A 16,001-nucleotide genomic window follows, 5' to 3' on the forward strand; every position below is an offset into this window, starting at 1 on the left:
ATATGACTCCACATCTTCGTCGGCGGAGGTTTGAGCACGTACCTCGTACGGCTAGGGGGCCCACGCCTTGATCCGTTAATGGAGATCTTAAAAGTCGTTGACCAATCACATCATCGTCACCCGGTGTTTGTCATGTCCATCACCGAGCTGAATGGCCTGCTCCATTCCGCCAGCTTTTGGCTCTTAGTCTGGCCTATTCTTCCAACACCCTGTCACTGAAGGATACCAGCTTTGCAACCCACGGAAACCCAGATGACGAACGGGGGTCTAAGTATCGCTCTAACCCTAAGCTAACCCTAACCCTAATCCATCTCTCGTTTAAGCTGGTCTCGGACCTCCCTCTCCTGAGGCTGGCATCCCACTTTCTCGCATCCTACCCACCATATCCTTGCCGACTACAACCTCAACCCGCCACTGGCGTGCCGCGCCACAATTGCCTGACGCGCTGCTCAGGAGTCTCCAATTAGGATCGTCGTGGCTGGCCAGCTGTGTCCAACACCATCCAAGCATATGAGTCAATTTAGGACCGAGGCAATCTACGCACCGCTCTTCAACGCGATCACCTGCCCGAACAGCCCTACCCGTCATGGCCCAAGGACGTTGTATTTGGCTGACCACCCGATAAAAGGCTTTGCCATTGGCCATATCATTGATACTAGTTAACATCAGATGGCTCGCTTCGCCAACCTACCTACGCCAGTATGTGGGACCTTCATAGCTTATGTGCCAGTTCTCGGGTCGACCACACACCCACACTAGCACCGATGGCTCGCAACACGCCGCGGGCAATATATTAGGATACGACCTAGACCGTGAGCCAGCACATCAGACAATCTCGCATGCAGCACGCCGAACCATCATTACCTATACGACCCGACACCTGCGGTGGGCGACACTTCCATCAGACGGACCTGCAGAGAGCGGCTACATGCCGCCTAGACCCTTTAGCCGCAAAAGGAAGCTGGGGAGACACTCTCAGACTCAGCAGCTGGCTACCGGGTACTAAATGGGGGCCCTGCAGCTGTCCTAGTGTAACCACAGCAGCCTGAGGCAGATGGAGCTTCCCGAAGGTGCGTCCCGTCTTGTCGCACTCGCTGGCCGCCGGACGCTTGCTCGCCGCCCTACCAAAATCTACGGCGGATTGCGGGTTCCATGTCAGTGTTACCCCCGCCAATCAGGATCTTCAGGAACAGGTACCAAATCTGGTTGCCGTTCCTGCTTCTGGAAGCGCCTGATCGCTCGCATCCTCGCAACTTAGGTACCGTACGGTGCTGCGTAAAGACTCGGGCAGATCCTGTCTACCTATCACCACGTCGTCAGCCCCAACCATTTCGCTGGCTCCCTTGCGTGCATTGGGCTCTATATCGCAAATCACGGTAGAAGCCATGGTATTCTGCCCGAAACATTCTGTCCCCCGGCCCCCCGCAATCCCCACCCCTCCATTTCTGCCCATTATAACGGAGCGGTCTTAATACCCCGCAGAGGCTACGGCACCACTTTGTCATCAAGTCGCGGCCCCGTGGCCATTGCATGTCCGAATTAACGGTGCTTGGCTAAAAGCCTCGTGCCGCCCAATGGGGGTTGCATTTCTCGCCTGCGATACGCCCGACCTGCCTCCCCCAGAAAGACGGCTGGGATCGCAATCCCAGCTGCTGCCGAGGCCCTCTACCATGAGAGCTTGCCATGCCCGTGCGGTCCATCCCATGGAGCTTGTACCCATGGCTGCCGATGATACCTTAGTAATCTGGGTAAATTCGCGTGCGATCTGCCTTGGTCGCTTGACCCGCCTCATCTCCAGGAACTCGGGGGGGCCCAAGGGCGAGGAGAATCCGCCATAACTCGTTAACTCCCGGCACTCAGCATGCACATATATATAGATATGCATATATTCTTGCCGTAGTACGGCGACGCCGTGCTCCCTTCCGTCCACGCGAGCTCTCGTTCCGGCACGACCTCAACGTCTACAGCGCCGAGCGCAAACTTTCGCCCGCACGCTGAGCCGCCCGCCCCAGTTACTCGCTCCATCCCTCTCCCCCTCCTCCTCTTCCCCTCCCCTCGTGAGAGCAGGCCCATCGACAAGTAGGCGGCGCCATGGTCCGAATTGGCCTCTCCACGGCGCTCCTGGCGGCCGCAGCTGCTCAGGGCGTCTTTGGGAGCACGGCGGTCCCGGAGGCCATCCCCGGCGCGTACATCATTGAGTATGAGGATGACGTCGCGGTATTATCTGCCAATGCACGTGCTCCCAGGCAGATTGCTTACAAGCAACGTTCAACAGAGCGATCGCGTTGCGTTCTCGGCGCTCAATGTGGATGCCTCGGTGCGGACCGAGTTCAACTCGAAGATCTTCAAGGGCGTGGCTGTCGACTTTGCGGACGTCAAGAATGCCGAGGAGACCGCGGCCAAGGTGGCTGCCAACCGCCAGGTGAAGAACGTGTGGCCCATTCGCAGCCACCCACTTCCCAGGGACATCATCCATTCCACAGGCACCAAGGCAGAGCAAGTAGCCTCGGCGCTCGCCAGACGGCAGGCTGGCGGCAACACCACCGACACCTTCAGCACGCATCTGCAAACCCAGGTGAACAAGCTGAGGGACGCGGGGATCAGGGGCAAGGGTGTCAGGGTCGCTGTTGTCGACACCGGCGTAAGCCTCGTCCTCTCCGGCTGACGTGTCTGGCTATGCTAACCTGGAGAGCCAGATTGACTACAAGCACCCTGCGCTTGGAGGCTGCTTTGGCCCGGGCTGCTTGGTCGCGTACGGCTACGATCTCGTTGGTGATAACTACACCGAGCTGGACGAAAGGACGACAAAGCAGCCCGACAATGACCCGATGGACGAGTGCAACGGGCACGGCACCCATGTGGCGGGCATCATTGCGGCGCAGTCGGGCAAGAACCCTTGGGGCATCGTTGGAGCCGCGGAGGATGTTACACTTGGAGCCTACCGTGTGTTCAGCTGCAGGGCTGGTGGCGCTCCGGACGACGTCTTGATTGACGCGTATCTCAAGGCCTGGGAGGACGGGAGCGACATCATTACGGCTTCAATCGGTGGGCCCCAGGGCTGGCCAGATGGTGCGTGGGATGCTGTCGTTTCGCGCATTGTTGCCGAAGGGGTGCCCTGCCTCCTCTCGGCCGGCAACGACGGGGATAGCGGCATCTTCTTCGCGTCAACGGCTGCGGACAGCAGAGGAGCTACAGCCATCGGGTCGGTCGACAACTCGCTGGCACTGGCTTTGATCAACCTCGGGAACTACTCGGTCGACGGCGTCGCTGCTGCCGAGCCCTTCGCCTTCATTCCTGCGGTGCAGTCCTGGACGCCCGTCACCCTTCCTTTGTGGGCTGTCAACTTCAACACCACGGATACCGCAAACGGCTGCGCTGCGTATCCCGCTAACACCCCCGATCTGTCGGGCTACATCGTGCTCATTCGCCGAGGCACCTGCACCTTCGCTGACAAGGTTGCTTTCGCGGCGGCCAAGGGAGCCAAGTACATTCTTTTCTACAACAATGTCGAGGGCACCATGACCCCCAGTCTCGGCACATCCGAGGGCCTGGTGACGGCCGCCGGACTGGTTCTCGCGACGCAGGGCGAGACCTGGGTCAAGGCCCTCGCTGCTGGGTCCGAGGTGACAGTCACTCTTACCGACCCCCTGGGCGACTCGAAGCAGCTTCTCAGCCCCCCCAACACGGCGACTCCAGGCACCATGAGCCAGTACTCGAGCTGGGGTCCCACCTACGAGGTGAACCTCAAGCCTCAATTCTCAGCCCCGGGCGGCCTCATCCTGTCGACGTACCCACGGGCGCTCGGCTCCTACGCCGTCTTGTCCGGAACCTCCATGTCGTGCCCGATCGCTGCCGCCATCTACGCGCTCCTCATAAACGTTCGGGGAACCAAGGATCCCGAGACGCTCGAGAACATTGTGTCGTCGACCTCCAAGGCCATCATTTGGAATCCCGGCAGCCTCAACCAATCTGGCCCCTATCTCGCCCCCGTCCCGCAGCAGGGCGGCGGGCTTATGCAAGCCTGGGACGCAGCCTACGCAAAGACTCTTCTTGGTGTCTCGAGCATTTCCTTCAACGACTCTGAGCACTTCGTCGCCACCAGGAACTTCAGCATCCACAATACGGGGTCAGCGTCTCTCACCTACAAGCTGGCCAACGTTCCTGCTGGTACGGTTTACACCTTCGGTACTGATGGCAGCAAGAAGCCGCTCGCACTTCCTCAGACAGCCCCGGTGGGCACGTTCGCCTCGCTCAACTTCTCATCCAGCGAGATCACCATCGGGGCTGGCGAGCGCAGGTTCATCACCGTCACGGCGACGCCACCCACCGATCTCGATGCCGAGCGCATTCCCGTCTACTCGGGCTTCATCACCATCAACGGTACCGACGGCACAGCACTCTCCCTGCCCTATCTTGGCGTCGTCGGCAACCTGCGTTCGATCCCCATCGTTGGCCAGTATAGGGGCCCCGATACCCAGCCCACTCACGGCGTCTGGATCACGCTCTCGACCGACCGCTCTACCTACGCCAAGGTCGCCTCGAACGCGACCTTTATGATTCCGGAGCCCGGGAGTGGCATCAAGAACGCCGTGTACCCGAAGCTCGCCCTTGCCTTCAACATGGGTTCCAACCTGGTGCACGCCCTCGTCGTTCCCGTCGGCAGGTCGCTTCCCAGCAACGCGACCGAGATCCTGGGTGTTCAAACCCTTGGCGAGATGGCGGGCTTCCCCAAGAAAGCCATCTCGCGTGCTACCGACGGGCACACGTGGAAGGGTGAGCTCTCGACCGGTGGTTACGCGCCAGCGGGTGCATACAAGATCGTGGTCAAGGCGCTACGTATCTTTGGCGACCCGAAGGACCCCACGGACTGGGATACAGCTGAGACGCAGCCTTTCCGAATCGCATACGAGTTTTAGGCAACAGAGCAACGTAAGCTCAACGACCAGAAGTAAGGCTCGCGTCCCATGTTTGTCATCGCCATCTATGATGAATATCAATCAGGTCCCCAGAGGTGTCTCTTCGGTCTCCTCGTGTTAAGTTTAGCACTCGCGCGCCTCGGCCAGAGATATCTGGACGACTTGACGCGCCTCAACTATGGTGATGAGCCACGCTAACTAGCAAAAGCCCTGAACAACATGCGCGCGAACCACCAAGCAGATCAGCCGTTCATGTTCGATCTTCTTCAATCAAAAGGGGAGCGGTGGCTTGGCAGGTTGGCGAGCACAACCGCATCACTTGGTGGAGTGCGCTTCTTGGCCTCCTTGTATTAGCGTTGCTCCTATAGCAAAAGACCCATGTCTTCAAGTTCCCTTGTAGTACTGGAAGTCTTCCACAAGATCAGACAGGATGCCAATACCCCCCTTTCTGAAGGGTATAGGATTAGATACCCAGTGCGCCAAGTACTACAACTTTTACATCTTCCGAGTCTGCCGCAGCGCCGTGTAATCTCGCTATGGAGCACCCAGCCACCCACTATTATGTGCCCAATAGTCTCCCTCAGTTATAGGTTGACGAGCAAGCCCGGAGGCTATTATCTCGAGGCTTAGGCGTCCTATCCTTTTATCTGCAAGGTCATGTTCACCAGCGTGCCTAGCTGCGTCGACCCGTGCTCCCGCACCACCACATCCTTTATGTTTCTAAGGATAACATTAATAAATTGCCAGTGCCTAAAAGATGAAATATATTGCCAATAGTAGAGCAAAGTTAGAGAAGCCGTTCTAATGAGAGGTCAATAGATGGGTATAAAACGAATGTCCTGCAAACAGGAAATCGGAGCTGGGTCGCCAAAAGAAGGATGAAACGCTTGGATTCGGGAGTGAATTGGGGAAAAGTGCCTCGGGTACTTGTGCCCCAGGGTGCTTGGGCGCTTCTGGCTGGGACTGGTGCACTGGCTAGGGACCCAGACTGTCGGCCTTCGACAGAAAAGAACCGAATTCTAGACCTTCTTCTGCTTCAATTGCTCGCTCCATTTGGGAGCTATCTTTGCGTGCGAGATGATCTCCTTCTGAGCAGAGAAGCTCCATCTACATACGTTGTTTCAACTTTGACCGGGCTGCAGGTGGCCCAATTTGTTGTGGCGTCACCTGGCCTGTCTTGTCACTCGTCCATCTTTATCTGTCCTGATATTTGTTGTCTTTGTCCCCCCATTTGTTTGGTCGGGTATGTGGGTGTAAATGAGTGTTTCTGCACCATTTCAATACTCAGTCGAATTCGGTACCATATCACCGTCACAGGCAAAGGTGACAGCATCTAAGCATATATACAACATCATGGGAACTTACTCCTTTAACCGAAAAATGCTTGTTGTTAGCGCTCACTACTAGTTGGCAGTCTAAAGCTAGGGAACTAAGATTGAGAGGCATGCCATAATTCAATTCTATCAAATGAACGTGAGGTATCGACAAACATCATTTTCAACTCAGAGCCCACTTGCACACCAACATAAAACGCTGTGTTGAACCCGCTTCATTTGGCGTTTGTGGTCCCGGAGATTAGAGAGCGGAGGTATTGACGTCTGTCTTTGGCTGTCAGCCCCAGGATGCCAATCTGCTACACACAACATGCACACGAACCTCTTCCGAGGAGTATCGAAGCACTCGCATCTTGGTCCAAGTCACTTAGTCCTCGTCACAGTGAAAACCATGATAACCAGCAGGGCATTCGAAATCCCCATGGTCCTCGTGGCATCCCGGACAGGGGTCGGAGAGATTAAACCATTCTTCGCAGCAGAAACTGCATTCTGGGGCGCCCAACACCTCATAACAAGGGAAACCGTGGTTGGTAATACCGTCGCGTGGGCATGAACACGGGTCCCGCGGATTGAGTAGTGACCCGCTGCTGAGAGGCGAGGCGGCCGCTACGGTGACGAGCGTGGTGAGGAGGAGGGTGAATGAGACCATTCTGGACGGCTGGGAGTAGAGGGATCGATTAACGAGTTGTTTGAGAGAACTAAAGGAGATGCTTTGTCGAAGTTTCGGGAGCTTCTGGGGTATTTTATAGTTCAGGAGGGAGGTGGGAGTGGCGAAGTAGACTCTTGTTGCCTCCAGTACCTCGTCTGGCTATTCCGCTACCCATCCCTTACTGCCTCGTAGGATCCAGTGGAGACTGTGTAGGAACTGGATCGTTCTTGAGGATGCTCTGTCCAACCATGAAACTTGACGCTCTCCTGAACGCAGCCCACCCTCGCAAAATGGAGTACTCTGGTGACGGCAAACATCCATATGATCTTCCCAGCGCCATCCATCCCGCGCCAGACCTTGCCATCTAACATTCTATTGCATTTCGCTATGCGCGGCGCTCAGATGGGGATTCTTTCTCCACGCCAAGCAATCCGAGAACCTGAGCAACTCTCTTAAACAAACACAAGCGCAATATGCAGTCCACCAACGACCTTGGCATTACAAGATATTTACCACTATCTTTGCGCCATCAAGCACTTACTCCGTAGCAAGCCTGGCTGTTATCTTTCTGTTAGACCCGCTGGCCCGCCGTGCCCGGCCTAGCGGCGAGGGCCCACCTGCGAAATGCCCCCGCGCCAAGCAGATTGGGACCTTGATGGCTTTGTTGAACTGACACAGCTTGAGCAAGTCGGTCCGCTCCAGACAAGTGGCGTCCTGAGTGACTGGATTAAGAATGTATCCCAAGCACAGCATTCAGAAATCGATGGTTCCAACAAACCATGGGCACCTTCAGCAGGAGCCCAGACGGGAGGGAGAATCCATAAGATGCATTACAACTTAATTCCTATATCTTGGGTAAGCGAGGATAGAGCATGATGGCCAGTCAACTGATGTAAATTAACAGTCCCGTTCCAGAGTTGGGGTTATGCGATCTACCTTATACCTCCGGGAGCACAAGTGTTGGGTAAGTGGACTTCATGCAAGCCGAGTGCAAAACATGTGAAGCGACCCATACTAGTTACCGCCCACCAAATTCCGTCGGTTTCAGCTCACCGACAGCCTTCGCTTACTCGTTCCGTCACCCCACCTTCATCCCTGGCCTCCCTATCTTAGGGAGAATAGACTAGTGGAGTGCGGCATGGTCCGTAGCGAGCCCAGTGTTAATGTTGGCGGATCCCGCGCGCAGGGTTCATTTGGTTTTTACCTGGTTAGAGATGCCTTTAGGAATGATATCGGGACATGTCACATCTTTTCTGATGGCAAACGACATAATTAGTTTCCAGAACTCTCTCAGTGCGTTTCTAGACCGGTCAAAGCGTTTAAGGTAGGAGGACGTTATTTCTCCAATTGGCAATGGTTAATTGATTAGGATCAAGACAATCGGACCTCTTCCAGTTGCATTCGCAACATACCGTGAACCTTGAAAACCCTTCAAGAATCACGACTGCAGGAAGTCGTCCCCCGCTGGGCAGTGCCATGCAGTTTGCCTAGTTCCGGTCCTCCTCAGCCACCTACTGAGCCTTAACGAAGCGATCCTGCCTTGTCCTCTACGTGCCAAGCGACTCGGGAACCTTGATAGCTCTCCAGACCTTGGCAGTAATCAAACCACATTCAGCAAGGTCGGCATACTTTACCGCATGAGTTGATGGTGGCGCCGGTGAACCTTGTTAAGAACCTCTCTGTCTGCATCTCAAGAATCAATAGTGCCCGTAGTCACCCAACATTTATCACGTCGCCCATCATCGGCCACCCAAAGGACCCGGTGAACGCGGGGTGTTGGTGGCTAAACAACCAAAACATGGCCGGTGGCTGGTTTTGCGGTAATTACCAAGTACTTGTACATCCATGAGCTGTCGGCATTTATGCACCGTCTCCTCCTTGCTTCGCAGCGCCCCGACAGGATCCGAGATTAAGCAGCTTCCTATGTCAGTTGCCTTGCCCCCTCCGTTCTTTTTGAGTGCTCTCAATCTATTCTGCAGGGATGGCGCCGGCGGGGTTTCTTCCCTTCTTACTTGTCTTGCTTCACACATGGCACGTCGCAAGCCTGCCTCAAGCCGCAACGGCTCCTCCAGTATCAAGCTGCTTGTGAGTAAAGTAGACCCCCGCGCGGCTCAAAGACCACTAACACGGGATTGACGATTGACAGCCCGACTACCACGACGGTGTATGGCATTCCGACCGTCGTCACCAACTTTGGGTCCTTTGTGTCCTCGATGAATAGCCAGTACTCGACCTCGGGCGTGCCTTTCTCTGGAACCAGAATCCCGTTCTTCACGTCCGTGCTTAACCTCTCGGAGGGGAAGCAGTACACGGGCTACGGGTACTACGACTCCAACGCGCTTCAAAGTGCAGGATACAGTATCATAACCTCTGTCGTCACAACAACTACGTGCCAGACATCGTCTGCAATACCGACCATGCCGCCGTCTCCAACTGGCTCCATCTGCAGCCCACATGGCGATCACTGTGTGTACCCAAGGTTCCTACCCAACAGGTATCCCCGAATTGAGCTGACAACCGTTTGCTTCCCAGGGCACTGTGAACCGTACCCATCATCTACCCAATCAACTAGTATAGGGGTGTGCGAGCCTCATGGTGACCATTGGCATTGCCCACCTGGTGTCCCAGAGCCTACTACCCCTCCACCCTCCACCCAACCAACAACGACGTCTCCGCCTTCAGGAGAATGCGAACCTCACGGTGACCACTGGCACTGCCCTGCTGGAGTCCCTGAACCTACTGCCCCTCCACCCTCTACCCAACTTACAACCACCGTCGTTACCACACCCCTAGGAACAACAACTTCATCAGCAGTTGGGGAATGCGAACCTCATGGCGACCACTGGCACTGCCCTCATGGTGTTCCAGAACCTACTAGCCCTCCGCCCGTACAGCTAACAACCACCGTCGTTACGACGCCCCTGGTAACAACAACTTCATCAGCAGCTAGGGAATGCGAACCTCATGGTGACCATTGGCATTGCCCACCTGATATCCCAGAGCCCACCACCCCTCCGTCTTCCGTCCAAACAACAGGAACATCTCTACCTTCACCAGGAGAATGCGAACCCCACGGTGATCATTGGCATTGCCCATCCGGTGTCCCCGAGCGCAGCGCCCCCCCGTCTTCCATCCATACAACAGGAAAACTTCCGCCTTCAGCAGGAGAATGCAAACCCCACGGCGACCACTGGCATTGCCCACCTGACGTCCCGGAGCCCACCACCCCTCCGTCTTCGGTCCCGACAACAGCAACACCCCTACCTTCGAGAAGAGAATGCGAGCCCCACGGTGACCACTGGCATTGCCCATCCGGTGTCCCTGAGCCAACGACACCGGCCTCGAGCACTTTTGTTACTACATCAGCTCTTACCGGGGCCACTAGTCCAGGCTTTAGCAATGGACCGTCGTCAACAATTGTAACTGCTGGCGCGGCGGTGGTTAAGGGTAAGGGTGTACTGGGTTGGGAGTCCTTGGTTGTTACGTTTGGTGCTGGGATGGCGGTTCTTTTTTGATTCTAAAGTGCGATCAGTTGTGTAGGTATTTGTCGGCCAGTTGCTTCCGGCCCCGTCCGCCGGCGCGGATGTAATTGTTGGGGAAGGTTTGATTGGGCATGAGCGTTACTGCGCAAATGTTGCGGGTGAGCCAGACCGTGCGTCCCCGAGTATGATTGAGAGGTCTGTACCTCACCCAATATTTAAACTGCTACTAAGATTCTTGTGCGAGGAATAATCCCCCCATCGCCGGGGGGATATAGATTTATTCTTTTCGTTACCTTGGGCGATGCCATTTTCAAACCAAGATAATTAATTTACTGGGAAGGTTGACAAACGGAGCCGTAAAGAAAATGGTGCCTGACTCATTACTGCGGAGCCGATGCCACCACGCAATATCGTACAGATCTGTATCTGCTAACCCTCGAGTAACCCTCGAGTGTACATGTGCACGACGTGTTGAACTGGTGCCAACCTCTAATATCTGTACACAGTGTATCTCTGCGCTTCAATACCTTAATACGTTGTTATTATTGCGCTATACCCCGGCTTGGCCACCCGGAAAAGAATGGTGCAACGGTGGTAGCGGGGAGAGGGAGACCACTGTACACGCAAAAATAGCTCTCAAGTAGAGCTGCAATTGATGCGGAAGGATGTGTAGAATTGGTTGCTCTATCTGAGGGATGTTGGCCCAGGCGGCCCTACTTAAGGCGCAAGGAAATGGGTCCCCACGCAACATCCAGCTCAGACTTCATCCCCGCAATTCCCTTCCTCTGGTCAAAGGGCCGAGATCCCTGGGAGCAACTTCCCAACTCAGTACTTTGATTACATGTACTACTTGTTGCAGGGGTGGTCCGCAGAGCGAGCTACATCGCGCGCAGTGTTGGGGAATAAGTGCGGTTTCCGGATGACTAGCCGAGCCTACAGGGGTGATTTGTGTTGGCTCCATTATTATGGTAGTATTTCTAACCCTATACGTTCAAGGTGCGTCTCTGTTTTCTCAAGTTGTATTTTCTGCTCTTGCCGCCGCATGCGAACAGACCCTAGTCGTCCCCTCATGCACATTTCTGTATGTTTCACATCAGACCCTGTTCTCTCCCCCGAATGCCGGGGGAACTAACCAATCAATCTAGCCGTGCATGGAAGTGCCACCTAAGGGAGATCCGACGTCTTTTCGTTTGGATACCACCAACGAGATGCTGCCAGCTGAACATGCATGTCTGAGGAATATGATCTGCAAAACCCGGGCGATTTACAGAGGCCTAATTTGCCGATCGCACCGATCGGAAATCCATGAGCTAGAGACACATACTTATTTACCTCCTCCTACCACTTGATCTCGTAATGCAGCATCTCAACTTTCCGCTCAACAATGCTCCATTGACCATTGCCGAGTATCGCACCGCCATCAATGGAAGCCATGGGGTCTCAATCCAACTTGCAACCCATCAAGCTCTGGGGCAGGAGAGGTCCCAACCCGCCCAAGGTCACCATGATCCTCGAAGAGCTTGGCTTGCCCTACGAGCATGTCCCAATCGAGTTTAAAGATGTGAAGAGCCCAGAATACCTGGCAATTAATCCCAACGGCCGGCTGCCGGCCATCTACGACCCCAACTCGGACCTGACGCTCTGGGAATCGGGTGCCATCATCGAATATCTCACCGAACGTTACGACACAAACCGCAAGCTGAGCTTCGCCCAGGGGTCAAACGAGGCCTACCAGACCAAGCAATGGCTGTTCTTCCAGACCACCGGCCAGGGCCCGTATTTTGGGCAGGCAACCTGGTTCAAAATGTACCACCACGAAAAGGTGCCCAGCGCGTTCCAGCGCTATGTCAACGAGGTCAATCGAGTCTCGGGTGTCCTGGAGAGCTACTTGGGAGCCGTCGCAGCGAAGCAAGGAGAGGGTGATGCTGACGGACCGTGGTTGGTGGGCGGGAAGTTGACGTATGCGGATATCTCGTTCATCCCGTGGTACTGCTGGATGGAATGGTTTTTGGACGATGAGGAGTACAATGTGGACCAGTACCCCATGCTGAAGGATTGGCTGAACAGAATGCGGGCAAGGGAGTCGGTGGACAAGGTCCTCCGCGATATTAAGCCCGCAAACGCTAAGACGTAACGACTTGTGCTCCGGCTGTTTCTCCAAGATTAAAGCCATTATATGTTCCTATGTGGCCAGAGTTATCAATATAATATTTTGGAGCCCCTCTGACTTAGGCCCATGTGGTTTGGATGACATCTGGACCAGTAAGTAAATACGTTCATTAGTGTTTTCGGCTTTTCGCGGCATGCACATCTTCCGAGTCAACGTACCCCAACCCACATTTGTGACATCTATTACTTCCTCTTTGCCCTGCCTAAGATCCAGAAAGTTACTGAACTAACTACTAATATCATTACTTTCTAAACCGCTCTCTTCCTCCTGGCCAAATATGACCAATCTCGATTTGGGTTTAGTAGACATAGCTAACTCTAACAAAGTTGATATTTAAGTCAACTTCAGCCCTCCTCCTTTTAACTAGCTAGATGTTATCCATTTAGACTTTAGAGCCTCATTTATAGAACGTTTTACCGTATCGTCCCCTTCTTCTGGGCCACCTTAACAAGCCTATACCAACCAAGGCCCGGTTCGTAAAACGTTATCTGATGGCAGACTGTTGGTAACGGAGTCTAGACATTGCTAACAAGGTTTGGCAGAGGTTCAGCTGACAGCACCATCCGCGAAGAGTATTTACTATACCTAATAGATCAGTGATTAATATCAAGGATCCAAGGGTAGTAGGGCTAGAGTGTCTGGGTACAAGCGGTGTATACACAATATAGGAGCAGATTAGGGGTAGGATAGTGATCTCGTTGAACTCTGCTTCGCCGGCTCCCACCCGGCGTCACGATCCGCGGGAAACTGCCCAACTGGCCTCGCATCACCATCGGGCTGGACCGCCGGCTCACGACCGAGTTGGAGTCCGAGTGCGAGACACAGACGGCCGAGGCTTGCACGACCACAGACTATGTCTCGGACGGCACCACGATGTCGTCGACGACGCTGTGTGAGACCATCAGGGGCTGTTCCATCAGCGTGTCGGACTCGTCCACCGTCGTGGTTGGCAGCCAGACGGCCGCGCCCGTCGGCAGCTGGGGCGACGCTGGGCGCCGCTTACACCAACTCTGTGTATGCAGCCCTCGCATCGCGCCTAGCGCGCGACGAGGCCAGCGCCGGCGGCACCACCTCTCGTTCACGCCAGGCCCGACCGCGGGGCCGACGTGCGCTGACGCGAGCACCGCGTGTGGCGGCACCGTCTGCTCGGGTTACTGGTGCAACCCGACGCCGACAGGCGTGCCGCCGGGGTACCAAGACCCGAAAGACTCGAGCTCGGGGGCTTACTTGGCGCCGACGACGACGCTGACGCAGGGCCATCAACTGCTTCAGCGAGGTCGAATTCCCAGACAACGCCGATTTCCCGGGACATGTCGACATTCAGCGAAGGGACCAGATCGACAGTGCCTACTCGACTGCCTTCAGCATCTTGCGTACCAGCGCTCCCAATCAGCGCTCCCAACCAGCGCTCCCGACATGTCAGATAGTGGCCAAACAAGTCAATCCAACTCCCCACAGACAAACCAAATTAGCCGATCTGACGACTTGAGCAAGTCAAATAGTATGGATAAACCCACCGATATAACGTCTTTACCTAGCTAGAAGTATAGAGGTTATAGCCAAAATAGGTACCCAGACTATCCTATTAGTACAAATCATGTAACCCGTCATGTTTTCAGTATGTTACGGGGATCTACACTAATGGATCCGTCTGGTTAACCTCAGCCCCAACCTCTATATACCGGACTATCCTAATAATACCTCCGTACATTTTATGCGATCGAAACATTTTCCAGTATATCACGTAACCTGTACTAACAGATCTGTCCTACGCCTCGAAGTCTCGCGAGCCAGCTGAAGGACCTTGGCGATGTTGATTTCGACGCGCTGCCAGGTACCCAAGACGTCATATCCTGGCCAGAAATCAGTTATGGTATAGTATATAAAGGGAGACGATCAATGTCGTGGAATGCTTGAATAATTACTAGGCGCGAGGCGTATTACGCGACCAAGAGGCGCAGGTTGAGTCGCGCGGCCGTCTGGCAAATCAAGGCAAATAGAGGGCTAGATTTAACTTGATTGATTTGTTGGGAGCGCTGGATTAATTGAGTGTCCTGGATAGCGTCTCAAGTGATTACTTTTTCTGAGTCAGTTGGGTAAGCGGAGTTGAAGCGAGCTCAAATCACACCTGCACTGTCTAGCTCAACTTGGAAGGTACGAGAATGTTGGCCTAGTTTGACGGCAGTTTGTCGTGTAGCTTCCTTGCATGTTTCTCCACCCTCTCTTCCAGCAGACATCGGCCGCAAGCGTGTTTGTGTTGGAAAGGTGTGGCACTGGACTCGGAAGCTCAGCTGCCGATGCCCTACTGTTTTGTTGACTTGACACGCGGTTATGAAGAGGGAGCTGATCCGATTGACCGCATCGCAGGCATGGCTGCCTAGCGTGAACGCTATGAAGCCCTGTGCGAGGGCTAAGTAGGGGCTGGGCCAACGAGCTATCTAACAGGATCAGGGCGATGCCCACCCCTCTGGAGGGGGGGCCAGACACAGATGAATCAATCTTTCCGGCTGCTCTTAATTAATGAAACCTTGGTTACCCAAAAGCGCATACAGACCCTCTGTAAGTTCCCAGGTGTGCTACCGTGTTACTATGGCTGTTGGCTTCCAATATTTATGAGCCCGGTTCGCGATAAGGCTTCCCAAACGACAAATCTAAAGCATACGCCATTAGCAACTAAGCGCTCATCGAAAGTAACATACTTACCTTCCCGCGCACAAGCTCGTGAAGGACCTCCGTGAGCGCCTGAGGAAGCGCGTCAGGAAAAAGGCTAAGGGTGCAAAAGCGTCTCTCAAGGGCGCTGTTAAGGAAAGTGACTCCCAAAAGCGGTTAGAAGAGGATCGTCGACTCGCCGATTTGCCAGCAAAGGTCAACGCTAGCCTCCTGACCATCACGACGGCGTTCAGAAGCAGCGAATACCTTCTTAAGAATTCCACGATTCTCGACTCAGGCGCCACCATCCACGTGTGCAACCAGATCAGTCGTTTCAACAATTTCCGCATTGTTGCCGGGGAGCAACATCTCTGAGCGGGGGAAGGAAGACTCTACATTCAAGGCTACGGTGATATCTGCATCCTATACGTTCCAAGAGTTCGCAAGCAATGCCGCTCCGCTGAGAAGATTTCGAGAGCAGGGCATTCATCGAGATATTCCACTCGAAGGGAGATGCACGCCGAAGCCCGATTTGAGCCGTCTGCGAGCTTATGGAAAGGTATGTGATGACCACCACGGCGATGCGGAAGCAGCAGCGCCTCAAGCGCTTCAATCCAAAAGCGTGGATCGGATATCTCGTTGGATACGCCTCTCCCAACACGTTCCGCATCTGGAATCCGGTTCTTAACGAGGTCGTCATCATGCGAGACGTGGTCTTCAACGAAGAAGAAACGTTCAGCGGTGTGCTCGAAGAGCTTCAGGATGACATCCGAGAGCTCTATCTAGATGAGTGACGCAGGT

General features: G+C 54.6%; 4 protein-coding genes across 4 annotated transcripts; all 4 read left to right on the forward strand.

Moving 5' to 3' along the window:
• Nucleotides 1–2,091: 2,091 nt before the first annotated feature.
• On the forward strand, nt 2,092–4,916 carry MFIFM68171_05802 (uncharacterized protein; the record flags this gene model as incomplete). The annotated part of the gene is made up of 3 exons (XM_071061222.1): nt 2,092–2,217; nt 2,276–2,641; nt 2,697–4,916. The coding sequence occupies 3 exons, from the start codon at nt 2,092–2,094 to the stop codon at nt 4,914–4,916; spliced, it is 2,712 nt and encodes a 903-aa protein (XP_070917323.1).
• Nucleotides 4,917–8,880: 3,964 nt separating this feature from the next.
• Nucleotides 8,881–9,441, forward strand: MFIFM68171_05803 (uncharacterized protein; the record flags this gene model as incomplete). Its single annotated transcript, XM_071061223.1, has 4 exons — nt 8,881–8,984; nt 9,046–9,245; nt 9,296–9,365; nt 9,432–9,441. The coding sequence occupies 4 exons, from the start codon at nt 8,881–8,883 to the stop codon at nt 9,439–9,441; spliced, it is 384 nt and encodes a 127-aa protein (XP_070917324.1).
• Nucleotides 9,442–11,813: 2,372 nt separating this feature from the next.
• URE2_2 (Transcriptional regulator ure2) lies at nt 11,814–12,515 on the forward strand (the record flags this gene model as incomplete). Its single annotated transcript, XM_071061224.1, has 1 exon — nt 11,814–12,515. One exon carries the CDS (start codon nt 11,814–11,816, stop codon nt 12,513–12,515), a length of 702 nt encoding a protein of 233 aa, XP_070917325.1.
• A 2,556-nt stretch (nt 12,516–15,071) lies between these two features.
• Nucleotides 15,072–15,575, forward strand: MFIFM68171_05805 (uncharacterized protein; the record flags this gene model as incomplete). The annotated part of the gene is made up of 2 exons (XM_071061225.1): nt 15,072–15,110; nt 15,270–15,575. 2 exons carry the CDS (start codon nt 15,072–15,074, stop codon nt 15,573–15,575), a joined length of 345 nt encoding a protein of 114 aa, XP_070917326.1.
• Between the last annotated feature and the right edge of the window lie 426 nt (nt 15,576–16,001).

This window comes from Madurella fahalii (genome assembly GCF_045866475.1).
Source record: "Madurella fahalii IFM 68171 DNA, scaffold_3, whole genome shotgun sequence".
Taxonomy (NCBI): domain Eukaryota; kingdom Fungi; phylum Ascomycota; class Sordariomycetes; order Sordariales; genus Madurella; species Madurella fahalii.